Source organism: Dromiciops gliroides, chromosome 5, assembly GCF_019393635.1.
Source record: "Dromiciops gliroides isolate mDroGli1 chromosome 5, mDroGli1.pri, whole genome shotgun sequence".
Taxonomy (NCBI): domain Eukaryota; kingdom Metazoa; phylum Chordata; class Mammalia; order Microbiotheria; family Microbiotheriidae; genus Dromiciops; species Dromiciops gliroides.
This window is the reverse complement of record NC_057865.1, coordinates 221,182,516-221,208,667: the sequence shown is the minus strand read 5'-3', so window position 1 is coordinate 221,208,667 and position 26,152 is coordinate 221,182,516. Positions and strand designations below refer to the sequence as shown.

At 38.8% G+C, this 26,152-nt stretch overlaps 1 protein-coding gene across 5 annotated transcripts in view; it reads left to right on the top strand.

Annotated features, from left to right (window-relative positions):
- The first annotated feature begins 569 nt into the window (after positions 1–569).
- Positions 570–26,152, top strand: part of ATF7 (activating transcription factor 7) — a 96,759-nt gene continuing 71,176 nt past the window's right edge. For 3 of the 5 annotated variants that reach the window (XR_006353202.1, XM_043965609.1, XM_043965606.1), the window contains exons 1-2: positions 570–684; positions 25,250–25,318. Coding sequence is in view for 3 of the 5 variants with exons in the window: in XM_043965609.1 (XP_043821544.1) it covers positions 25,271–25,318 (48 nt within the window). In the remaining 2 variants the exon portion in view is untranslated. Of the gene's footprint in view, positions 708–25,249; positions 25,319–26,152 lie in introns of those variants that run through there. The other 2 variants (XM_043965607.1, XM_043965610.1) reach the window with 2 other exon arrangements.

Sequence of the window (26,152 nt, the reverse complement as noted above, 5' to 3'; positions counted from 1 at the left end):
ACTTATGCAGGACGGTCGCTGGAGAAGCAGCGATCCAATGATTCAGAGGGGGAAGAAATGCACTTTTTTTTTTTGCAGGGCAATAGGGGTTAAGTGACTTGTCCAGGGTCACACTACTAGTATCAAGTGTTTGAGGTCGTATTTGAACTCAGGTCCTCCTGAATCCAGGGCCGGTGCTTTCCACTGCTCCATCTAGCTGCCCCTGAAATGCACACATTTTTAAAGTCTTCTATCCCAAGGCTACCCTGAGATACTTTGCTCGTGATAGCGGAAACTCTCTTTAAAGTAGAGAGAAAAATGCGCCTAGGCTCTTTATGGTCTTGCGGTGACTCGGGCTGCGATCTTCTCTTGTCCTCTAAGAATGCATTCCTTGTAACCACTAACTCTCCCTTGGGATCTCTGAAATCTACAAACCCGCGGGCGCAGGCCCCTTTTTATAGAGTTCTTCCCTAGCAGCCCAGCACGTGCTAGGCGTCCCCCGCTCCTCCCTGCCCGAGGCCCCGCCCCTCCAGTGGCTCCCTGGGTCGGCCCCCACAGATCCCGCCCTTCCCCCCTCCTTCCCTCGCCCTCCCAACCCTGGGGACATCTCGCGAGAGGTGAGCGCGCCAGGCCGGACGGGAGTAAAGTGTCTGCTCCGCTGAGGTGGGAGAAGAGCCCAGAGCGAGAACGCGGGCACTGAGCACGGTAGGTGGCGGAGCTACCGGCAGGTGAGTTCCGGTAGTGCCCACCGGTCCGGAGCTTTGATCACAGTGTACCCCTGACCCCGAACAAGTCCTTCTGCTCCAGGCTATGGTCTCCTAGTCAAGTCTGTGGTGGACGGGGGGGGCGCAGAGGCGGTGGCCGGGCCTGTCTAAAGAGTGGGGGTGGGGACATGGACAAGAATTAGCCAATGGGCGATAGGGTAGCGAGGATTGGCGGCCGCGTAGACCAATGGGAAGCGGTCTTTAGGCTGAGGCGGGATGCCCCCTTCCCTTCGGCCTCCCCCCAGTCTTCCCTCTGTGGGGGGCGGGGCCAGGGGCCTGAAGTGAGGGGAGAAGTGGGTTGGTAAGTGGCCCCAAGGGACGCGGGCCAGGGTCCGGGGTTCGGGGAGAGTGTGTGACCTAGGAGAAAAGGAGAAGTCTAGTTAGTGGAGGGGTCATGGAATGCGGGTGGAGCCTTAAATCAGAAAAGGGGAGGTGGCCCGGGATTGCGAGGAGTTGGAGGTCTGGTGCTGGAGACCGCTCGGGAGCTTGCGGGGGAGTCTCAGTAGGGATGGGAGGAAGCGTTAGGTTGGCAGGAGGGATGGAGAGAATGATTTTGCTCCTGTTGGGGAGGAGGAGATTGTCTGGAGCATCCTATCTGGGGGGAAGTGTAGGATTGAGACCCGAAGTTTTTGAAGGGTGGGGAGGGGAGACAAGGGTGTGGTTTGGGTGATTTACGGGTTATATGATTTAAACTGAGGAGTCAGAATTGGGGGAGAAGAGGGAAATGAAAAGGTGGAAGGTATGGGGAGGCATTTGGTATAGCTGTCAAAGGTGTGTGTTTGTGTGTGGGGGGTGCCTGGAATATTGAACTGGGACTTCTGGTTCTGATGGCAATTAGGAAAGACTGAGTAGGGCGAGGGGTGTATTCGCGTGTGTGTGTGGGGGGGAGTTGGACTTACTGGGGAGAAGTTGGGGGACAGTAGAGTAAGTGATAAGTAGAGAATCTAAGGTGAATGCTGGGATGGGAATAAACTTCATTTGTACCTCCTCAGCCCGCTCTGATCTAGAAGTGGAATGTGAGCTGTCCTAGGTGGGGCTCCTTAGGAAGGAATATATCGCTTTGGATTGTTTGTTACCTTCTTGTCCCAAACCTTTCCTTAATCCTAGGCTGCCCTCTCACCCCCACCCACTTCTAATCAGGCTACTTTTTCCCAATTTAAACGTTCATTTTTTTACTTAAAGAGAGTATTGGTGTCCCTGAGGGTCTTGTCCTAAGAAGTGTACATTTGTGAATGTGCAGTTTTCTCTGCAATCTACCTTGACTGGCTTAAAAAAAAAAAGTACAATAGTATAACTCTTGAGTAGGCATCAGATTTTATAAGCGTTCTTCCAGTTAAAACACAAGAAAAGTCCTAAATGCACTTGTTTTATGAAATATAATCTTTGTTCACTTATCCTCAAGGAGATGGTAAATGGGAAAATATTTAGAGTTTAGGGATAGGAATTGGATTTTTTTATTTTATTGATATAGGGAACTCCCAGTTGAGCAAATTCCCTCTTCAAAAGAATTGCCTAGAGCCCTGAAAAGTTAAGTGATTTGCCCTGGGTCACATCACCCAGTATTTGTCATAGGTGAGTCTTGAACCCTTGTGTTCTGGCTCCTTGGCCCAGCTCCCTATCAAGCTATAACTATTTTGTCAAACTCCAATAGAAAGGGGACCACTAACCCATACATAAGGATCCCTGCTGGCTGCATATTGACTTGGAAAACCATACATTTATATATCTCTTTTTAGTAACACATCAACACATTAAAATCAGAAAGGAACTACATTTTAAACTGGTTCTAGTGGGTGTTCTGGGCCCCATCCTGCTAAGTGTTTTGTCACTTCTACACTATATGCCATCATGTCTCTCTGAATCCTGTAAATTAATTATCATGGGGTTGGAGAAAAGGTTACAGTAAATGCAATCAGATAACAGATTTCACAAAAAATGAGAAAACTGAAATTAAAGAATTTTTTTTCTCTATTGTAGCTAGGCTAAAAATGTCAGAAAACCTTAATTAGTTGGGGTTAAGATGAGTAGAAATCAGACATTTTGTTCTTAAACATGAAAAGTTGTAAGGTAACTGGAGCTCATTGCAAACTATAGTTTGGGTAAAAAAAAAGGTTTGGCAATAACTATTATTTTACCAGTTTGTTCTTAAAAGCAGTTGTAACACAGAAAGATTCTTTTCTATTTTTTCAGTATCTGCCTGTCTTTTAACAGTTCAATGGAATAATGCAGCCAATTAGTTTGTCTCTTTTCTATTACTCAGATTTTTCTTTTCAATTCCTTTTTCAATATACCAATAACGTATAGCTTTAGTTAAACAAACAAACAAACAATAACAACTGTACTTCCCCTCAGAAATATTTTAGTGTTCCAAATTTGATTTCAGTCCTTTGTAGGAAAATTAAGATCACAGTTAATAGCTTAGTTTTCTAAATTGTTTAGTTCAGGTCCAGTATCTCATGTTATTACTAGAGTTATTGGATATTAGTGTTACTTTACCAGTTTGCCCAGCAGCAATACCAAAAATATTCCGTGAGCAAGAAAAATGTTCCTCATTTTATCCCTTCTTCTCAAATTATGATGGCTTTGACTTGGGCTTAGTAAGGACAAGATTTAATTCACTTTTCAACTTCTGGTGTTAATACCCATTGAAACTACTAAAAAGTGTAATATTGCTCATTTTTTCAACTTCTGGATCAAAGTTTATAACCTGAAGTGATTTCTGCGTTGTAATAAGAATCTTCGTTCATCATGACTTTTAAACTTTTAATAGCTTCTGCTGCTGTATCTTGTTCTCTTTCCTTACACATCGAAAATTGTGGGGTTAAAAAAAAACTAGGTCTTAAGCTACAACTTTGCCTCAAGTAAAGTCCTTGGCTCTGTCTGTGCACAGCTGCTCTGAAATTCTCACAAGTTATTGTTCAATGCATGTCAAGACTAAATTTTTCCTTGGCTGTAGTGGGAGGGAGCCAGAGGTACAGTAGCCTTCTATCCAACTCTGATAAGGAGGGGCCTTCTTGCAAGGAAGTTTTAGGTGGAGTGAAAAAAACAAAAATCACAGCCACTTCCATCTTTACAAAAGATTCTGTAACTCTTCATAAAACTGGAGGGAAGTGTGCTTGTTGGATATAGTTTTTGAATATCTTAAAAGATAATAAAGCTGAAATAAAAAGTTGATCTTATTGGAAAATGCAGTTTTTTGACTTTGGTTTCCAGTTAATAGTACATTGACTTTGGAGTCTGAGACATTCTTTTTTAAACATTTAAAGAGAAATGATTTCTCAATTTTCTTTAACCAGCAACCCATTTTTAAAATCGTGCCTTCTTTTATCAGGCTAATCAGTTTTTCATTTTGGGACTTTGTAAATTCCAGTGACTGAAAGTGATGAACTGATTTCACTAAAAGACATTACCAACAGCTTTTGATTGTAGTTTTTATAGCATACTCCTCCTTTAAACAGTTTATGTTTCTAATTACATAGTATGCAAAAATTCCTTGTCACTAGATCAATTCTAGTCTGGAAATCCTTTTAAGATTAAATAAAGGAGGGGACAGCTAGATGGCGCAGTGTATAAAGCACTGGCCCTGGATTCAGGAGTCCCTGAGTTCAAATCCAGCCTCAGACACTTACTAGCTGTGTGATCCTGGGCAAGTCACTTAACCCCCATTGCCCTGCAAAAAACCCCAAAACAAAAACAAAAAGATTAAATAAAAGAATTCAGCAGTAAAACTTAGTCCCTGAGGTCTAGAAAGGTGACACATCACCAAAGAGTGCAATTCTGGATTCGAGTCTAGTTTACAGTGTCTCATTAATATGAGTAGATTATTGGGCAGCTAGGTGGCAAAATGGATAAAGCACCGGCCCTGGATTCAGGAGGACCTGAGTTCAAATACGGTCTCAGATACTTGACACTTACCAGCTGTGTGACCCTGGGCAAATCACTTAACCCTCATTGCCCTGCCAAAAAAAAAAAAAGTGCAATTTTGTCTAGGGAAAGGACAAGAACTTATTAAGCACCTACTATGTGCCATGAACTTGACAAAGATTATTTGATTTTATCCTCACAACTACCCTTCAGAGTAACTACTATTATTGCCCCCATTTTACAATGAAAGAAACTGAGGTTAAGTGATTTGCCTAGAGTCATATAACTAGTAAGTGTCTAAGTTCAGATTTGAATAACGTCTTCCTGACTCCAGGCCCAGGGCTCTATACACTTTCCCACCTAGTTGTTTCCAAGGTAGTTTCCTAAGTTTATCATACAATATGCTAGAGATGATTAGTTCAGCAGTCAAGATAATTCTCTTCTTTGGCCTGATAATTATGAACCAAAGGCTCTTTACTGACAATAGGTTTCGTGAGAATTTTAGATTGTCAAATTTACATATGAGTGTTTTAGTTGATAAGAACAATTTTAAGGTACCTTTTAAGTTTTCTTTTTCTTAACATTGCAAATTATGAATGGAAGTATTTTAACCACAATTTAAAGTGATATTGATATAAGGGCAGAAGAAAGATGTACTTTCTCTTTATAAATTCTCATAAATCTGACATTGTTTAGGTGAGGTTCTGTGGGAAAAGCAGGAAGATGCATTAATGAACTCTCAAGGTCCTTTTCCAGGTCTGGGATTCATAGAGAACATCTCAAATTAAGGTGCCTACAGAAGGAGAACCAGAAAGAGAAATAGACTATAAGGAAAATAAAATTGAAACAGTTCTATTGACCCAGTGGGAATGAAAGAGCAAAACATAAACAACAAAAATGATGAGGAATAACTCCTCCTTTGAACTAAATGTCATGCTAAAAAATTTGGAGATGTGCAATGACCCTGATGCAAAAAATAAAATTATGTTTTACAATGAAATATATATGTATACACACATATAATGCTATACTGTGTATTTCATTGTGAATATAATTTTACTTTTTGTATCAGGGTCATTTCACATGTTCAGATTTTTAGTGTGACATTCTCTCAGCATTTTCCCCATGGACACTTTGTTTTGAGAGAGTAGTTTTCTCTGTTAAATCATCTTATTTAGCTTCTTTCTCTTTTCTTTGCCCTTTTGTTTAGAATTTTTTCTTTGCCTCTGAATTTGTGCCTCTTTCCCTTAGTACTGCCTAAAACAATGATTTTTCTTACCTTTTTTTGGAATGTTTTAGCGTGACTCTACTTAAGTCAAAGATGGTGACAAAATTAATTTTTATAATTTTTTAATATATATGCTGTATAACACTTTCTGAGGAAGGAACATGGTATCACAACTTTCTAAAAAAGGTATAGTAATAGAAAAGAATTTTATTGTCTTTCACTTTATGTAATACCTGACACTTTAAGGTTTGCAAAACATTTTGCATGTTACCTCATTTGATCCTCAACATAACCCTGATCATTTTACAGCTTCCAATATTGAAGCCAGCCTAGGTTAAGTGACTCACCCAGGGTTACACAGGTAAGTGCCTGCAGCAGAATTTGAAGTCAAGTCTTCCAGACTCCCAAGTTTAGTGCTCTATCCATTGAGCCACCCAGCTATATAGCACTTCAAGATTTATAAAGTGCTTTATACATGCTACCTAATTTGATCCTTACAATAACCCCAAGAAGTAGGTGCTATTATTATCTCCTTTTTTATTTGTACTGATCATTTATAACAGGCATCTAGGAAAAATCACCATACCAAAACTGAGTCTAATATCATGGATTAATTTTGTTAGCTTTTTCTCTATTGTGTATTTAAATATTGTTCATTTGAAGTTATACTATAAGTAGCTAGGTAGCACAGTGTACAGAGTTCTGGACCTGGAGTTAGGAAGACCTGACTTTAAAGCCATCCTCAGACACTAATTGTGTGACCCTGGGTGAGTCATTTAACCGCAGTTGCCTCAACTGGGGATAATAACAGTATCTACCTCCTAAGGCTGTTGTAAGGATCATATGAGATAATGTTTATAAAGCCCTTAGAACATTGCCTGACACATAGTAGATGGTGTGTGTGTGTGTGTGTGTGTGTGTGTGTGTGTGTGTGTGTGTGTGTGTATGCTTCTTCCCTTCCCTATATATACTTTTTTTTTGCAGGGCAATGAGGGTTAAATGACTTGCCCAGGGTCACACAGCTAGTAAGTGTCAAGTGTCTGAGGTCAGATTTGAACTCAGGTCCTCCTGAATCCAGGGCCAGTGTTTTATCCACTGCACCACCTAGCTGCCCTCCTATATATACTTTTTTGGGGGGGGGCAGGGCAATGAGAGTTAAGTGACTTGCCCAGGGTCACACAGCTAGTAAGTGTCAAGTGTCTGAGGGCAGATTTGAACTCAGGTCCTCCTGAATCCAGGGTCGGTGCTTTATCCACTACGCCATCTAGCTGCCCCACCTAATATACTTTTCAAGTTTCTCTTTTCTACCAGATTATGCTTTTTTTCCTTGCTGAATATCAACTGACTGAATTCCAGCTGTGGAGGTTCTTGATGAAAAGTAACTTGATGAACTTATTGGATTGAGCCTTTCTGGAAGTAGAAATATCCTGCCAACTCCTTTCCTAGCCCTTCCAACTGAACCTTACCTTCTTTCTTTTTGGAAATAAAACTACCCCCTAGTATCTGCATATAGAGCATTTTCCACTTCTATGTAGACATGGCAGCAAGAGTGAACTTTTATACTAATATTGTAGATGTTTTCAAGGCCTCAATTCTTTAGATTTAGATGTAATTTGGGGGGGGGTGACGTGGGGCAATGAGGATTAAGTGACTTGCTCAGGGTCACACAGCTTCTTAAGTGTCAAGTGTCTGAGTCCATATTTGAACTCAGGTACTCCTGAATCCAGGGCCAGTCCTTTATCCACTGTACCACCCAGCTGCTCATTTCCTTAGATTTAGAGCATAGCACAAGTCTGTCTGGAAATTGGAGGATAACGTGTTTTAAAATCTGCATGATTTGGTAAGCACAGTACTGGTGTTCCACATTCATCTTGATTCTTGAATACTTTGCCAATATTCATTCAAATTTTATCAAACTTGAATGACACTAAGGTATTGTGCTGATGAGCCAGATTCTTTTTCTCCTTTTTCTGCTTCCTCTTCACATATCCTTCATCTGAACTTCTTTTCCATAACATTCCTGGTATTAACTTAATCTGCTACTGTCCTACCTTCACAACAAACTCATTCAAGTTCTGTACAAGCAAAACAAGAGTACGCTAGTTTTGCAGATCTATGTTTGGAGCTCGTAAGATTCAATCAGAGAGGATTGGAACACTGCCAAATAGATCACTGTAATGTGTTTATCCATAGTGTGGTCACTCTGGATGGAACTGTAAAATAGATCTTTTCTTCTCTGGAACTTGCCAGAACCTTCACGGTTGCCACTGTGGGATGATGATGCAGATGTCTTTTGCTGGGCATCTGATTGTTCCTGAAGCTTGAGACTGATTTTTCTTAGGGCTGTTGTTTTTGTTTTTGGTCTCCAAACTGTTTAAATTGAAAAAGCATTTACACTTGTTGGTATAAATTTACACACCAAGACTCTTGATGTGATTGCCGCTGGTCTATTGTTTTAGAGAACATGATTCATCTCAAAGTTAGCAAGAGGAAAAAGAACAGAATTTGAATGAAGTATTACCAGTTTCCAGGAATTTTTCTGCCTTTAAAGTATATAAGGAGGCCAAACTAGGTATTTAACATTTTAGTGTTCTATAATCTTTTTGTAGTTTAGTTTCCTGCTGCCATTTCAATCAGTTCCTGCTCCCTTTTGTTCTTACCTGTTTCCAAACTATTTGGGAACAACTTATAATGGTTCTTACATATTCTAGGGAGTTTTTCATCTCTCCTTGAGTAATTGCCTAAGTGAAAGGTACAAAACTGTTCCAGATAGTGTCTAAGCTTAAATCATTTCTTCTCAGACCCAGTGTTTTGGTCTAATTTCTTTTTTCCCTTCCTGGTTTTCAATTGTTTGCTGCAAAAGTGACTTAGTCTACTTAAACCAGCTCCCTTTGTTGGTGCCTGTTTCTACATGTCTGAATTGTACATCCAAAATTCATTTCAACCTTTTCTCTAACTGTTCTGTTTATGTATTCCTAAAAGCTCAATAGCCTATGATACTAAATAGGAAAGACTGTAGGCTCTCTTCAGGTATATCTTGTTTTTGTTATTGTTTTTTTAGTGAGGCAATTGGGGTTAAGTGACTTGCCCAGGGTCACATAGCTAGTAAGTGTTAAGTGTCTAAGGCTGGATTTGAGCTCAGGTACTCCTGACTCCAGGGCCGGTGCTCTATCCACTGCACCACCTAGCTGCCCCCAGGTATATCTTAATTTAAGAAAATTGTATGTGGAAAAAATTTGAATCTAGAGTACAGGTAGATTGGTGGTTGGCCAATTCTGTTTTGGAAAGATTCTTCACTTTGTACAAGGATTTACCACATTTATATCAAGCTTCTCAAGTGAAAAATATGTCATTTTACATGGTAAAGGAAATGTCAGCTAAATTTTGCAGTAAATAGAATGGCAGGCCTGTATTAGGAAGACACATCTTCCTCAGTTCAAATCTGGCCTGAGACACTAGTTATTTGGCCCTGGGCAAATCACTTACCCTTGTTTGCCTCAGTTTCCTCCAAGAGTTGGACAGGACTAAAAGTACTGAACAACAAAAAAAGGGCAAACCTACTAGAGTTTGCAGTTGGACATCACTGAAAACGACCGAATAACAAGAGGAAATAAAGTATTCTGGTGAACAAAGGTACCACTTGTAATCATATAGGCATTGCCAATATTTATAAAATTAAAACATAGTTTAAAAAAAGATTGAATTCTTAAACTATACCAAAAAATGTAACTTAATCTACTTTAGGAGGTATCTTGTCCCTTGGGGGCATCATTCTGAGTGTTGATTCAGCAAATAGTTACCAAGAACTTAATATGACCAAAGTACTATGCAGTGTTGTCGTATATGCAAAGATGTATGAGGGAGACTTACTTTGAAAAAACTTACACTCCAGAAGCATCAGCTATCACAATGTAAATTCATAGAGGGTCAGATAATAAAGATGCCTAGTTGATAGAATGCTTCATAAACCAACTTTTGTATTTAAAATGATTCAATTTAGAAAAACCAGATTTTCATATAACTTTATGGTAAAACATATATATTACATAAAGTGAAGTACATCAGTATATCTTGTTTGTGAGTGATCTCTTTGGTTTGGCTCTTGTCTTTTATTGCTTTCTAACTCATTCCACTCTGTTAACATAACCCACTATCTGTTGTACATTTTGAATTAGATATCCCATCATGTGGGTAAGACAACCTCAGTTTGTCCAAAATGGAATTCATCATTTCCCTTTTCTATCCCAACCCATGCCTTTATTAATTTTCCTATTTCTGTGAAGAAATACCTTTCAATTACCCAGTTTTGCAGTGTTGGAATGTCTCTGACTTCCCACTCCTTCTCACCCTATATATCTAGTCATTTGCCAAGTCTTGCTGATTTTACATCCTCCACAACTCTTTTTTATTTTTTATTTTAGGCAATGGGGGTTAAGTGACTTGCCCAGGGTCACACAGCTATTAAGTGTCAAGTGTCTGAGGCTGGATTTGAACTCAGGTACTCCTGAATCCAGGGCCGGTGCTTTAACCACTGCGCCATCTAGCTGCCCCCCTCCACAACTCTTGAATCCATCTCTTCTCCTCTCACATGGCCACCACTGTAGTTTGTCTTTACTCCCCCTTTCCTGGATTATTTCAGTAGTTTCCTAATTGGTCTCCCTGCCAGCTAGATGGTATAATGAACCCTGGGCCGGGAGTCACAAAGATCTGAGTTCAGATGCGTCCTCAGAAGTTTACTAGTTGTATGACCCTGGGCAAATTACTTACCCTTGTTTGGCCTTAGTTTTCTCAACTGAAACACAAGGGTAAATAATAGTACCTATCTCCCAGGGTTGTCATAAGGATCAAATGAGATAATATTTGTCAAGTGCCAACACCTAATGGTGCTTAATAAATGTTTGTATCCTTCCTTCTTGACACCTCAAATCATTTCCCTTTCTAGTTCATCTTCCATGTAGCCTTCAGAGTGATATTCATAAAGCATAGGTCTCAACATGTCACTCCTTTGCTCAGAAAGCTCCAGTGGCCCCCCTATTCCTCAGTTTGGCATTTAAAGCTAGTCACAACATGGTTCTAACAAGAACAATCACACATTACTTCCCTCCTTGTACTTCATAGCCCTACCCAACACAGAATGTCCTCTCCTGTCCCCAAGCCATTGCACAGGCTGCCCCCTCATGTCTAGAACTCACCCTCACCTCATCTCAAACGTCTCAGAATCCTGGCTTCTTTCAAAGCACAGCTCATACCATCTCTCATAGGAAACCTTTCCCGGAACACTCTCTCTTCTCTCTACTCCCAATAGTAGTGCCTCTACCTTCTCATCACCCACTAAAATTACCTTGTGTTTATTTTGGTTAGTGTGTGCACACATCTCCTTGTATCCTTGCCTTTGTATAGATTTTATATATACTAATATGTGTATGTATGCACATGTGTATATGTAAATGTATATATGTATGCATATCTATAAATTGCTTATACATCTTGTATACCAAAGCCTTATCAGAGAATTTTGAAACAACTATTTCCTCCCATCATTCTAGGTGCATTAATTTTGTTTGCACAGAAGCTTTTCAGTTGCATATTATCTATTTTATCATCAATTCACAATTTTCTATTTTGTATTTTGTCATTGCTTCTATCCCTTGCTTAGTTAAGATAAATATCGTACCCTAATAGAGAGAGGTCTCTTCCTCTTCTAATTTTTTAATAATATGATCTTTGATATTATGTTCATATATTCATTTATAATGGCATGCGGAGTATGGTATAGCTGCTGGTCTAAACCTAATTTCTGTCAGTCTGCTTTCCAGTTTTCCTGTTTTTTTATCAAATAGGTAGTTTTCCTAAGTAATTTGTGTTTTCTGGTTTATCAAACACTGGATTATTGGATTCTATTGTTTCTGATTCTCTTTTGGCTCATTTTTCCATTTGACATTCTCAGTTTTTTAGCCAATATCTGATAGGTTTTGTTTTTTTTGTTTTTTGTTTTTCTTTTTTGCGGGGCAATGAGGGTTAAGTGACTTTCCCAAGGTCACACAGCTGGTAAGTGTCAAGTGTCTGAGGCTGGATTTGAACTCAGGTCCTCCTAGCTGCCCCCAGTATATGATAGTTTTAATGACAGCTGCTTTATAATAAAGCTTGAGGTCTGGAAGTGCTGTTCTTCATTGTGACCATCTCTTTTCACACTTTCCATTGATATTTTAGGTCTTTTATTTCTCCAAGTGGATTTTGTTATTGTTTTATTGAGTTCTGTAAGGTATCTTTTTGATAATTTGATAGGTGTGATATTAAAATTGTAAATTAATTTTGGTAGTATTGAGACAGCCCAGCCATGGTTACTGATTATTCCTCTATCTATTTAAGTTATTCATTTATGTAAGGAGCACTTTGTGATAAAATCTAGTCAGTTGGTTTTAGATAGATACTTCTTATGATGTCAGTAAAAGGTCCTTTGGTGCTTATACTTTGTAGGGTTTTTAGGGTAAATGAATGTTGTATCTTGTCAAGGGTTTTTCCATATCTATTGAGATAATCATGTACTTTTGAATATTTTTAAAATGTGATTTAATTATATTGATTGTTTTACTCATGTTGAACCATCCTTGCATCCTTTGTAAAGATTTTACATATGCTAATATTTCTTTATTTTTTTTTTATGTTAGTATTTCTAAATGTTGTTTCTCCCAACAGCTTATAAGATCTTGAGGGTAGGAATGTTTAATTTTTGTCTTTGTCTCCCTAAAGCCTAGTATAATGCATAGTCCATATTAGGTACTTTGTAAATGCTTGTTGATCAGTTGTCTGGAAAAGACAGAACATATTATCTTATCAATAAGATAAGGGAGATAATAAGAGAATGCCTACCTCCGGCCCTTAATAAGTTCAAGTCAGTAGGCCTAGACAACCTATATCCAAGGGTACTGAAATAACTGGCATATGTGATTGCTAAGTCACTCTTGGTTATCTTGAAAGATTGTGAAAGATTATGGAAGCTGTATGCCTGGAGAAGGACAGATGTCCTGATTTTGAAAAAGGGAAGTGAATGTAGGCTGCCAGTGAGCTTGAACTTTATTCCTAGCAAAATTCTATAACTTTTTTTTTTTGCAACAAACATTTATTTTATTTTTTTCCAGTTACACATAAGGGTAGTTTTCGATATTCGTTTTCATAAGATTTAGAGTTCCAAATTTTTCTCCCTCCTTCCCTTTCCTCCCCCCTCCACAAGACATCAACCAGGTTATATATGTACAATCCACAAGTGCTCTTTTTATCAGTTCTATGGGGGTGGATAGTATGCTTAGTCCCTTGGGGTCTTGGATCATTGTATTGCTGAGAGTAGTTAAGTCATTCACAATTGCTCATTAAACAATACTGCTGTCACTTCACAATGTCCTCCCAGTTCTTCTCACTTCACTATACATCAGTTCATATGAGTCTTTCCATGTTTTTCTGGTATCATCCTATTTGTCATTTCCTTTAGCACAATACCATTCCACTACAATCATATACCACAGCTTCTTCAGTCATTCCTCAATTGATGGACATTCCCTTGATTCCCAATTCTTAGCCACCACAGAGTTGCTATAAATATTTTTTGTACAATTTCCCCCCTTTTCTCTTTTTCATGATTACTATTGTTAACTGTTTTCCTTCATCCTATTCCCTTCCACATGATATAGACTCTTATTATCTATCTTCTTTCGCCCTATCCCTCCCCCAATCTGTCCTCCCTTCTTTGGCCCCTGTCTCTATATCCTCTTCCCCTCCTATTTTCCTGCTGGGTTAGATAGATTACTCCACCCAATTGAGTGTGTATGTTATTCCCTCCTTGAGCCAATTTTGATGAGATTGAGGTTTTTGAGCCAATTCTAATGAGTGTTAGGCTCATTTACTGCCCAGATTAAGTAGATTACTCCACCCTATTGTGTGTGTGTGTGTGTTAATCCCTCCTTGAGGCTACTCTGAGGAGTTTAAGGTCTTTGAGCCTATTCTGATGAGTGTAAAATTCATTTACTGCCCTGCTCCTCCCCCATCTTTTCCTCTTTCTTTCATGCTACCTCTGCCCTTCCCCCTCCCCCAGTGCATTCCCCTCACTCCTCAATTTAACCCTAAAGATGTCTTCATGGGGCAGCTAAGTGACACAGTGGACAAAGCATCCACCCTGGACCCAGGGGGACCCCAGCCCAAACCCGGCCTCAGACACAAGACAGTCGCCCAGTGCACCATCCCAGGTCTGTCCCCCAACTCTAATTTTTTATGGTTCTCTGGGGTCTTGTATTTGAAAGTCAATTCTATAACATTATTAAAGAACACCTAGAAAAGGAATTGGTAACCACAAAGCACCAGCCAACAAGAACAGGTCATGCCAGACTAACCCCGTTTTGTTTTTGACAGGGTTCCTATTTCGTGAAAATATTTTGGCCATAGTTTACCTCAATTTGAGCAATCAATTTGACAGTCTCTCTTATTCTTGTGACGGCACAGTGCATAAAGCTCTGGGCCTGGAATCAGAAAGACTCATCTTCCCGAGTTCAAATCTGGCCTGAGACACTTACTAGCTGTGTGATCCTGGGCAAGTCACTTAACCCTGTTTGCCTCGGTTTCCTCATCTATAAAATGAGCTGGAGAAGGAAATGCCAAATTAATCTAGCATTTTTGCCAAGAAAACCCCAAATGGAGTCACAAAAAGTTGAATGTGACTGAACAAGAACAGCAGCAACAACTTATTCTTTTGTATAAGATGGATAAGAGTGAGCTAGAAAATAGGTGGATTCAGAACTGGTTCAGTGCCATACCTCAAAAGTAGTAATTAATTGTTCATTGTCAGCTTGGACAGTGATCTGTACTGGAGTGCCTCGAGAACAGGTGTGCTTACTTACTAGTTGTGTGACCCTGGGCAAGTCACTTAACCCTCATTGCCCTGCCAGGAAAAAAAAGGAAAAAAAAGAATAGGTGTGCTTGGCCATGTCTTGTTTTTTTAATCAGCGATTTGGATGAAGGCATAAATGTCTTATACTAGTAAATTTGTAAATGACTAAAAGGAGGGATAGCTTACAAACTGGGTGGCAGTCATGATTTTAAAAGCTATAGATAGGCTAGATAAAACATTAGGCTATGATAAGATGAAATTTAATAGGGAAAGATGCAGTGTCTCACAGCTGGATTCAAAATAGCAACTTTATAAGCACATGATAAAGGAGACATGGCTAGATAACAGTTTATCTGAAAAAGATCTGGGGGTTTTAGTGAACTGAGTTTAGGGAACTCAGTATGAATTCAGCCTAGTAATGTGACTACACAAAAAGCTGATGCTATCTTAGATTCATTCAGAGAGAAATAACATACAGTACTGGAGAAGTAATAATAGCAACTTAAGTCTGAACAGGACATTTGGAATATTGTGTTCAATCCTGGTTAACAGATTTGAGAAAGAACATTAATGAACTTAGAACACCCAGCATTTGGTGGCCCGGATGGTAAAGGGCTTTCAGATGTTAACATATACACATTACTTGAAGGAACTGGGGCTCTTTGGCCTGAAGAAGAGAAGGGGTGGAAGATTTCATTCTTGTCTTCAGGTATTTGAAAGGCTGTCATAGGGGAGAGAAGTTATGCTTGTGCGGTGGATAGGAGGTATAGGTACAGAGAGGCACATTTACCTGTGAAATAAGGAAAAACTTCCTAACAGTGAGCTGAAACCAAGGTAGAATGGGCTGCCTGAAGAGATCCTGCTTTCTTCCTCAATAGAAGCTCAGATAGGCATGGGGTATTTGTAGAGCAGATTTGGACTAGATAGCTGTGAGATCCTCTGAGAGCACCACTATAGGCCACTCCCAGATTGGTTTTATTCAAACAAGATTTAGGGATGAGTGGTGAAGTATGGCCTATATTTGAATAACCATGGTAATCTACTCTTTTTTTTTTTGGTGAGGCAATTGGGGTTAAGTGACTTGCCCAGGGTCACACAGCTAGTAAGTGTCAAGGGTCTGAGGCCAGATTTGAACTCAGGTCCTCCTGAATCCAGGGTTGGTGCTCTATCCACTGTGCCACCTAGCTGCCCAATAATCTACTCATATTAATGAGACACTGTAAACTAGACTCGAATCCAGAATTTTTGGAGTAGAAACATTCTCAGAGTGATCTACTCTACTCTTAGCTCCAGCAAAAAGCCTCAGTCCTCATTTTCTGGAATTCACATAGCCTATATTGTGGCACACATGCTTGTTTGAGTCCTTTCCCAGAAGAGTACAACTATTACAGTTCTAAGACGTCGAGGCTCTTATATGCAGTGAGAGCCAATGTTACAGTAGGATCATACAGTGCTGAGAGGAGTGATGTAAAGAGCCTTCGTTTTTCTGGCTATTCTAAGCTAGGCACAAAACACAGCAAATACAGCATTGTCTTAGTCACTTAATAACTTTGTGACCCTAAACAACTCACTTGACATCTCTTAGCCTTCTCAGTTTCCTCATCTATAAAATGGTGATGATAATAAGAGTACTTTCCTTACACGGTTGTTGTGAAGATCAAATGAAATAATGTAATGAAAGCACTTTGAAAATCTTAAAAGTACTATGTGGCCAGATATCACCATTATTGATATCATAGTGGAAGGTAGTTCAGCAGCTTTAAAACTTTAGGGAGTAAATTTTTTTGGTTGTTTTTGACCTAAAAGTCATTTTCTCCTGTTGAATCTGTTTCTAGTGTCCTTCATTTCTTCTGTGAAGTTGAATGCCACTCAATGAGATTTAATCTAGCAACTATGTTCATTGTGGTGAGAGCATGTGACTCAAAAGATGGGTTCTGGAAAATAATAAAGGAGGAATTTTTTTCGAATGCTTTGTCCACCTTGGGTTTTGATATAACTTAAAATTTCAGTTATGTCTGTTTTTTGTATTAAGCTGTAAGTTTGTAATTAAAAAAAATATTTATGATTGTACTATACAGGATTTTATAGTTGGAGGTAAGGGAAAACCTTAGCATTCCCTACCTGAACAGAAGACTTTTTCAGTGAGGGAAAAATCATCAAGCCCATTACACTTTTGTTTTTTTGTTTTTGTTTTTGTTTTTCTAGTGAGGCAATTGGGGTTAAGTGACTTGCCCAGGGTCACACAGCTAGTAAGTGTTAAGTGTCTGAGGCTGGATTTTAACTCAGGTACTCCTGACTCCAGGGCCGGTGCTCTATCCACTGAGCCACCTAGCTGCACCCCCATTACACTTTTGGATAGCTTTAATTATTAAAAGATTTTTCCATGCATTTAATTGAAAGCTGACTCACTTCTACACATGTTGCTAGTTCTGTGGTTTGAATCCAAGGAGAACAAATTAAATAAAAACTCTTTCAAATCAGCAATATTACATAGCCCTTTAAATACCTGAAGATAGTTTTCATGTATGTCTCTCACCTCTTGTCATTCTGGTCACCAACTGTGATCCGGTTTTTCAGTTCCTTGCCAAACTGTGGTACCCAGAATTAAACATAAGCCATCTGATGTTGGTCAAGTCAGAGTAAAAAAACTATATTTTCCTTGTTTAGGACACTAAGACTTTATTAATACAGTCCAAGATTGTGGTATCCTTTTTTTGGTTACATGTTTCACTGAAAGCTCTAGCCTTTTTTTTTTATGTGAATTTTTTATTTAGCCATTTTCCCCCTACCTTCTACTCATGCAGTTACTTTTTTGAACCCAACTGTAGGACTTTACATTTGTCCCTTTTAAATTTCATCTTATTATGCCCCCTTAGAACATAATTCATCAGTTCTCTTAAAGGGATTGGACTTCATAACAGCAGTGTTTTGTTTTTCCATAAAAGTATTTTATTATTATCTAGTTACATGTAGAAATAGTTTTCAACATGTGTTTTTATAAGATTTTATGTTTCAAATTTTTCTCCCTCCCTTTCCTCCCTCTCCCCTCCCCAAGACAGCAAGTAATCTGATATAGGTTATATATGTACAATCACATTAAACATATTTCTGCAATAGTCATTCTGTGAGAGAAGAATCAGAGCTAAAAGGAAAAACCTCCAAAAAGAAAAACAACAACAACAAAAACAATAGAAATAGTATGGTTCAATCTGCATCTAGATTCCACAGTTCTTTTTTTTTTCTGGATTTGGAGAGCATTTTCCATCATGAATCCTTTGGAACTATCTTGGACCATTGTATTTCTGAGAAGAATCAAGTCTTTAACTGTCGATCAACAAATAATGTTGTTGATACTGTGTACTATGTTCTCCTTGTTCTGCTCATCTCACTCAGCATCAGTTCATGTAAGTCCTTCCAGGTTTCTCTGAAATCCTCCTGCATATTGTTTCTTACAGCACAATAGTATTCCATTACATTCATATACCACAATTTGTTTGGCTATTCCCCAATTCATGGGCAACCCCTCAATTTCCTCAATTTCCAATTCCTTGCCATCACAAAAAGAGCAGCTATAAATATTTTTGTATATGTGGGTCCTTTTCCCTTTTTTATGATCTCTTTGGGGAAAAGACCCAATAGTGGTATTGCTGTACAGCTTTATCGCCCTTTGGGCTTAATTCCAAATTGCTCTCCAGAATGGCTGGATCAGTTCACAGCTCCACCAACAATACATTAGTGTTCCAATTTTTCCACATCTTCTCCAACATTTATTATTTTCCTTTTTTGTCATATTAGCCAATCTCAGGTGTCAGGTGGTACCTCAGAGTTGTTTTAATTTGCATTTCTCTAATCAATAGTGATTGGACTTCATAACAGCAGTGTTTTAAATAATGTGTTTATACTCTTTTACAGGAAGACACACAGACATTCCAGAATATTCATTACACTTTTTGTTGTATCAAGGAGTTGGTAACAAAATGGATATGCATAGATTGGGTAGTGACTGAACAAACTATAATAACTGATTGTTATGTAATATTATTGTACAATAATAGTGAATATGATGAATTCAGAGAAACATTCAAAGATTTATTTTAATTGAAGCAGTGAAATAAGTGAATCATTAGAGAAATGCAAATTGACTACAACAATGTAAATGAACAAACCCAAACTCTGAGTGACTAAAAAATCAATAATGGTCCTGGAGAACCAGCTAATCAACCATACTTCCTTTTAACAGCTAGCTGGGCACTGTGCTAAAGAAACACTTTATAATTATTATCTTATTTGATCTTTACAACAATCCTGGGAGGTAGGTTCTGTTAATATACCCATTCTACCAATAAGGAAATTGAGGCAAACAGGTTTGGTTCACAGGGTTCTCTTGGCATTGAAGCAGGGGGCTCTGAGGGCAGAATGTTACATGTGTTATCTGATCAGTAGCTTTTGGTTATCTGTTTTTAAATTCCTCCTAGGAGGGTTGAGCCCCCAAGTTGTAAGGGGAAATATACTCAAAAGTGACTATGATGTTAAAAGATAGCAATGAAATGTATTTTTTAAAAAGTAAATATAAGTGAAATAACTTTGCAAATACTGTTTTTCTCACCCCCAAATATATTTTCTCCAGTACATGCATCCAAATCCAGTATTTCTGCCCCATACCCAGACTCATCAGTAAGAAAATTAATTTAGTAATTTGGCATTCTATTTTGTCTTGTCTTTTTACAAGCCCTAAGAGTCCATTTTCAGGACTGCTTTGGAGGCAAATGGTTCATTTTTTCAGGAATGGGAAAGATGTAGAGTTGGATGGATGTATCCAACTTCTATGCTTTGGGCTACAGGAATCATAATAGTTTCTTCTGTTTAAAAAAAATCAATGTATTTTCTTAAAAATTTATTTTTTTCAATTATCAAAAAGCTACCATCTTCCGACCTCCTGCCCCAAGAAAAACAAAACCCATCACAAACACATATAGCCAGTCTAAACAGATTGCTGCATTAGCCATGTCAAATATATTATTTATCTCATTCTGTACTTCATATCTTTGTCAGTTAGTAGGTAGCATGTTTTATCATGAGTCCTTTGGAATCATGGTTGGTCATTACACTTAAAAGAATTCCTAATTCTTTAAAAGTTGTTTGCCTTTATCACATTGTTGTCCTGTACAAATTGTTCTTATATTGTTCACTTCACTCTGCATCAATTCATACATGTCTTCTTTTCTCTGAAAACATCTTTTTTATCTGCCATGATTTATTCTTCCATTCCACATAAAAATTTCTGTATTTCCTGACTCCTCCCGCAGCAGAAATGCATTCAGTAATAACACTCCCGGGGCAGCTAGGTGGCACAGTGGATAAAGCACCAGCCCTGGATTCTGGAGGACCTGAGTTCAAATATGGCCTCAGACACTTGACACTTCCTAGCTGTGTGACCCTGGGCAAGTCATTTAACCCTCATTGCCCCACCAAAAAAAAAATTAAAAAAAAAAAAAGAAAGAAAGAGTAATAACACTCCCAGTGTAACAAACTTGTTGACCAATGTAAGAAGCAACAAAGATTCTCCTACTCCTCTTTTCCCTCACAGAATGATTAGCGATCCTAAAGTATATAGTCTGTTCTCAATTATTCATGGAAATGGAGCCAATGGGGAAGAAAACAAGAGCAGGATAAGAGATCCTGGATAATTTTTAAATGATGACAAACTATGGATAATCCAGAAATTTAATTGCTGTCATTAGTCTCAACCTTCTTCCCTGCCAACCTTTTACTAGAACTGTTAACACTTCACCCTGGGCTGCCCTCTGGAAGTACTTGAAGACAGTGTAATTGTCAGATGACAGGCCCCAGGAACAGTAGCAGTTGCAACAAGGGACCTGAATAGTCCTCAAACTAGAGATGTTCCCATCACTGCACCCCATAGAGCTGGCTGTAAATGAAGTTTAAAAAAAATCAAATCATATAATATAATATATGTAAAGTGCTTTGTAAACCTTAGAACATAATAATTGCTGCCATTATGTTGTCATCACCACTCACCTGACTCCTTTTAAGCATCTTTAGTGAAAAGACCCTCGATTTTATAAGGATATTTTAGAAATTTCTGGTCATCTGAAGGTTAGTCATTGCCTCAAGTCCCTTCCAAGTAAAGAGTGAGCTTTGGTTTTTATGGTATAAGCTTGTGCCCTTCTGCTTCTGTTGCCAGCTATATTTTGCATTTTCCTGAGTGAATTGCCCCTGGTTTTTATCATTAGGAACCTAAAGAAATAGGTACCTGGGTGGGTTTGTGTGTCGATTTTGTTCCTCACTTGAAGTTAAATTTTTATTTGGGATATCTTTTGGTTACTATGGAAATGATTAAGCAAGGTATGGGGTGGTTCCATAGGACTTAGTCATGCAAACTACATCTTTACAACATGAAGGCATCTATCACCCTTCCTCTTTTACTTGTTCACTGACACCTTTCTACTTTAGGATTCCACTACTTGTCATCCCAATTCATTAAAAATCCTTTTTAAGGGGCGGCTAGGTGGCACAGTGGATAGAGCACCGGCCCTGGAGTCAGGAGTACCTGAGTTCAAATCCGACCTCAGACACTTAACACTTACTAGCTGTGTGACCCTAGGCAAGTCACTTAACCCCAATTGCCTCACTAAAACAAAACAAAACAAAACAATAAAAAAAATCCTTTTTGAGCTTATCATGATTCCCCCCCACCCATGTTTCTTGCCAAATATTCATTTAACTTTTTTAGCTTCTCTTTCTGTATTACAGGGATCCTAAAGGGTGTGTGACTTTGAATGGGGGAAAAATACTGCATTTTATTTTCACTAGCCTCTAATTAAAACTTAGCATTTCCTTTAGTTATCTAAAACTCTTTTTCCAAGAAGGCATCCATAGGTTTTACCAGACCGCCAAAGGGGTCCAGTACACAAAAGAAAGGTTAAGAACCCTTGCTTTATCATTTTGTGCATTTGGATTTTACTTAGTAAAAGAGCTTTCTCTGAGGACCTTGCCCTCCAGGATATCCTTTTTGCACATCTTCGTTTTCTGCCTTTAAAGATCCAGGCTGAAAGCCTCTTTTCCCCTTGGCTCGGTGCCTCTTAATGTGTGTCTCCCTCTCCTGTCATTTATTATTTAGCTCTGTAAAATGTTTTGAGTTCAGTCTGTGTGAAGGATAAATCGGGAGGCAGACGACAGACTGTGAATGCAGTGCCTAGACACATGATCTGCTTGACAAGCAATGCAGTTACAAATGGGTTGTGAGTTAAATTCCAGTGAGTGGCAACACCATTATTCATCAAGATTTCACCCTCTGTTTCAGTCTGTTTATGCCACAGAAATGTATTGTGTTGGGATATTTTTTGAAAAGGATTGGGAGGGCATCAGTTTGACTTGTAATTAGTTTCATTTTAAAAGTCAGGCATAAAGAAGCTACAAGCATTTCTTCAGTTGTATCATCAGAGGACACAGAGTAGGGGAAAAAGGAGAAATTGAGAACATAAATTGGGTATTAGCTGTAGCTTTCTGAAAATGCAATGTCTCCTATTTCTTTAATTACAGTTGAATAGAGGAATTAGGAAGGGACAAGGAGGGGGGAAGAATGATTTAATCATAATTGTGACAACTCATAAAAGAAGGTCTTTTTACTCTGATTGTGATGTCCTTTCATGACTTAGCAAATTAATTATTATATCACTTCAGTGGCTGCTTGATTTGAATTTTTGAAAGTCATGCAAGTGTGTACATATGTGCATTTTTATGATTTCTCACAGTATTTTTGGTTTGGGTTAGAAAACACATTTTTCAATAAAAAATTATATTGAAAGCTGTGAATATTGGTGTAATTTAGAGAGGCTACTTAAAGGTTTGATTCTTTTTGACCAGGGGTTCTTAACCTTTTTTCTCTTAACCTCCCTCCCCTTTTTTTCCATTCAACCTCTTTGTTTTGTTTCTTAACCATCTTTGGCTTTTTGGTAAGGTCTATGAATCCCTTCTTAGAATAATAGTGTTTTTAAATAATTGAAGGAAATGCTAAATTTCCATTAAAGGTTAATGAAAATAAAGATCCCCCCCATTCAAGGTCCTGTGCCCTCCTGAAATCTATCTGTGGACCCCAGATTTAGAACCCCTGTTCTAGCTTGAAGGGAACCACTTTTCAGATTTCCCATGGGTTTTTTTTTTCCCTGCCAGTATTACTCCATTATGATAATTGGTTTTCAGAGCTTTTGAAAATCTAGGGCTTTGCTGTCTTCTTTGATATATCATCCCTCTTGTGTTCTGTTTCCTTTTTGTTCTGTGATTACCTTAAACTACTCCTGTTCCTATTCCACTACCAGGGAAACTGAGATTCTCTCCCCCCAAAAAAGAGCAGATATCTCTAAATTATAGAATCAAGCAAAAGGTTGAATAATCCTGACTTCTGGCGCCCTGTTCAGTGCTTCTGGTTAAACTTTTATTGTATACAGTATATATTCCCTAGTGTAGAGTAAGCAACAGGACCTGCCTGGTTGAAATACAGGAACACTAGCTATTTGATACTAGTGTTGAGCATAGAAATTCTGGGACTGGGGAGCCAAATTGGTCTCTAGCATCAGCAGCAGCAGTAAGGATTTTTTTCTGGAGATGATAGCTACTTTCTAAAATTGGCCTTGGTCTTTGCATTTATTTTTCACACCCATGTTATGGTTCCAGAAAGTGTTAAAATTCTCACATGTTTAAAACAAACAAACGAAAAAACCCTCTTGTCCTGGGGCTGTATGAAGAAGAATGAAGCTCATTCTCCTAGCACCCAATCATCAGCTTGAGCTAGCTGCTCCTAGGAACAGAATTTATTGAAGCAATTTATCCTGGCTAAATGTGGTATAAATCTGTGTACACGTATGTACATACAGGCACTATTCCATTACAGCAGTGGTGTGGCATTGGTTTTCCTCAGAGTTAGACCCTGTTCCTATCACACTGAAAGATGACCAAGAAACCATTTCTGTTTCGTCTAGCACCCCACATTTTAAAGCTCCTATTTGCTGTGTGATTTACTGACCAGACAGGCCAAAAGCCTGGTTTCTCCCAGAGTGAGTTTTAAGAGAGTAAGAGAGATGTTACTCGGCTATCCTCTGATATTTAAACTGGGTTTCATGGTCAGGAAACTGTCAAATATTGAACTTCAACACATCAGCCTGACTGAGGCTGACATGACATTAAAAAGTTGAAACCTAGTTGTTCTTGAGGCCCTTCCTACATAAAGTTCCAGGTTTAGTTCTTTCTTTTTCTTCCTTCCCTGTCCCCTTTTCTTCATCCCTCTCTCCTTCCTTCATTCTATTTTCTTATCTTTCTCTTTCATGGGAATATCCCTTTATACTTCCTTTGAGAACTTACTCTCATGCATTTCTTGTTCCTCTTTTTGCTCCCTCACCCCTTCAAAATACTTTTCATCCTTTTCAAATCCATTCCAAGACAAGTTGCCTCTCTTTCACCTCACTTGTTTAGTTCTTTGCTAGGATATAAGAAACCTCACCAACACTTTGAGCCGAGACTTGCTGCTCTTTCATGGTTTGGGAATTTCAACCAACTTTTCAAGGGCTCAATTTATATACTTTGTTTAAAGGAAAGAGAGAAGCAGAAACTCATATTAGCCACGTTAGCTTCTTCTAAGGAGCAGAGGGGACATTGGTGATTCCTTTTAGGGCCATTTTGGTTCTCCCCTGCAGCAGCGCACATCTGTTGGCTTCAGCAGAGCCGCCCAGGAACTCTGGCCAGGAGCAGCACAAACAGCCGGAACATATTTGCCCAGTAAACCCCCAAAGAAATGACATTTGTTTTATTGCTGCTTTTTAAAACTCAGCCATAAATAGAATGGGGGTGGGGGTGGTACAGATATTTCTTGATTTGACATAGACAATTGGTAGGGGGAGAGGGAAGCTCTCAGTGGGGAGGGAGGGTTTTTATTTTTATTTTTGTATTAATGAAAATAATTTCCCACGCAGCCCAATAGGATGGGTGCTTTGTTTTCCTTGGCAATAATCTGGGATAAACGGCCCTTGCCAACAGCCTCGTAGTTTATACACCGGGGAGCCAGATTATGGCCTTGTAAAATGGAGCACCCCTCCTATAATCCCTTAATTAATTAAATGACAAATTTTGGTCTTCTCCAGGTCAGAAATATGGCTTGTGCATCAGGCACTCGGCGGATTTATCGACATGGGAAACTGCACTGGCTGTAATTCAGCAGACTGAGGGGTGTGGGGGTGTGTGTGTGTGTTATGTTCTATGCTTGAAAGGGGGACATTTTTTTAAAAGGCTTAAAATTCTTTGACCATTTAAACCTAAATTTTCCTAATTACCAGTTTCAGTTGAGGCATCTAACACATGCCATATGTACGGCAGGTTCCGGGGGCCCCCCCAAAGTAGCCTGTATTTGATAGATTACATTCCTAGTTATAACACCTGCTTCTAGGCTTGATATTTTTGTAATACTTTTTTTTTTTTTTGGCCCCAGTGTATTTAAAATAACTTTTTCCTCTCCTTTCCCCTCCCCAGCTCCGCTCAGCTATATGAAATATGGGAGACGACAGACCGTTTGTGTGCAATGCCCCAGGCTGTGGACAGGTACGTTTACAATATACTTTATTGTGAATGTCTCGTTGTGAATCAAAGTGGCTGTTTTATCACTAAGGCAAAGAGTTTAAAGCCGGTATTTTACGTGATCACTGGAGGTAATCAGATCAGAGGATTTGCAGTGTGTAAATCCAAGTTATGAGGAAGTGTAGGTACTCTACTGTAATGAAATCTGCCTTGCTTTCTTCCATATTATTATTCTACTGGTGTTTGTTTCCCAACACAGGGCAGGAAAGAAACATTGCCCTCCCCTTAAGCTTCTAAGATTGCCCATCTGAATACAAAGAGAGTTTGGAAATTTCAAAGCCATCTTCTTTCCTCTCTACTCCTTGGTAGATACATGAGACCACCTAGCATATTCTAAGAGGCAGCTGAGAATTCAGCTATCATTTGTGAACCCCAAAATGCCAGTCTCTATTTTGAGCTTGTAAATTGTGGTAGGGGGGAACCATGACATTTTTTGCATAAGCTTGGAATGAACCGTTTGTGAGAGGTATCTATCACAGCCATCAAGGGTTTGTGTGTGTGTGTGTGTGTGTGTGTGTGTGTGTGTGTGTATATACACAAAACATTGTATACAGCCTACAGAGTCACTCAGTCATTTTCCAGTCAACACAGAACACATTTTGTACAGGTGCCTACCCACCACATTATTATGTTATATTATTATTATTATGTTATAATTATACAAACATGTCTAATTTGTGATGGTCTATCTATACTTTTTATAAAATGCTATTAATTTTATAATATTTTTGTTTTAAGATCTTATTTTTCAGTATTTTTCCCCTATGCTTCTCTGATGTTCCACAAAAGGATAAGGAA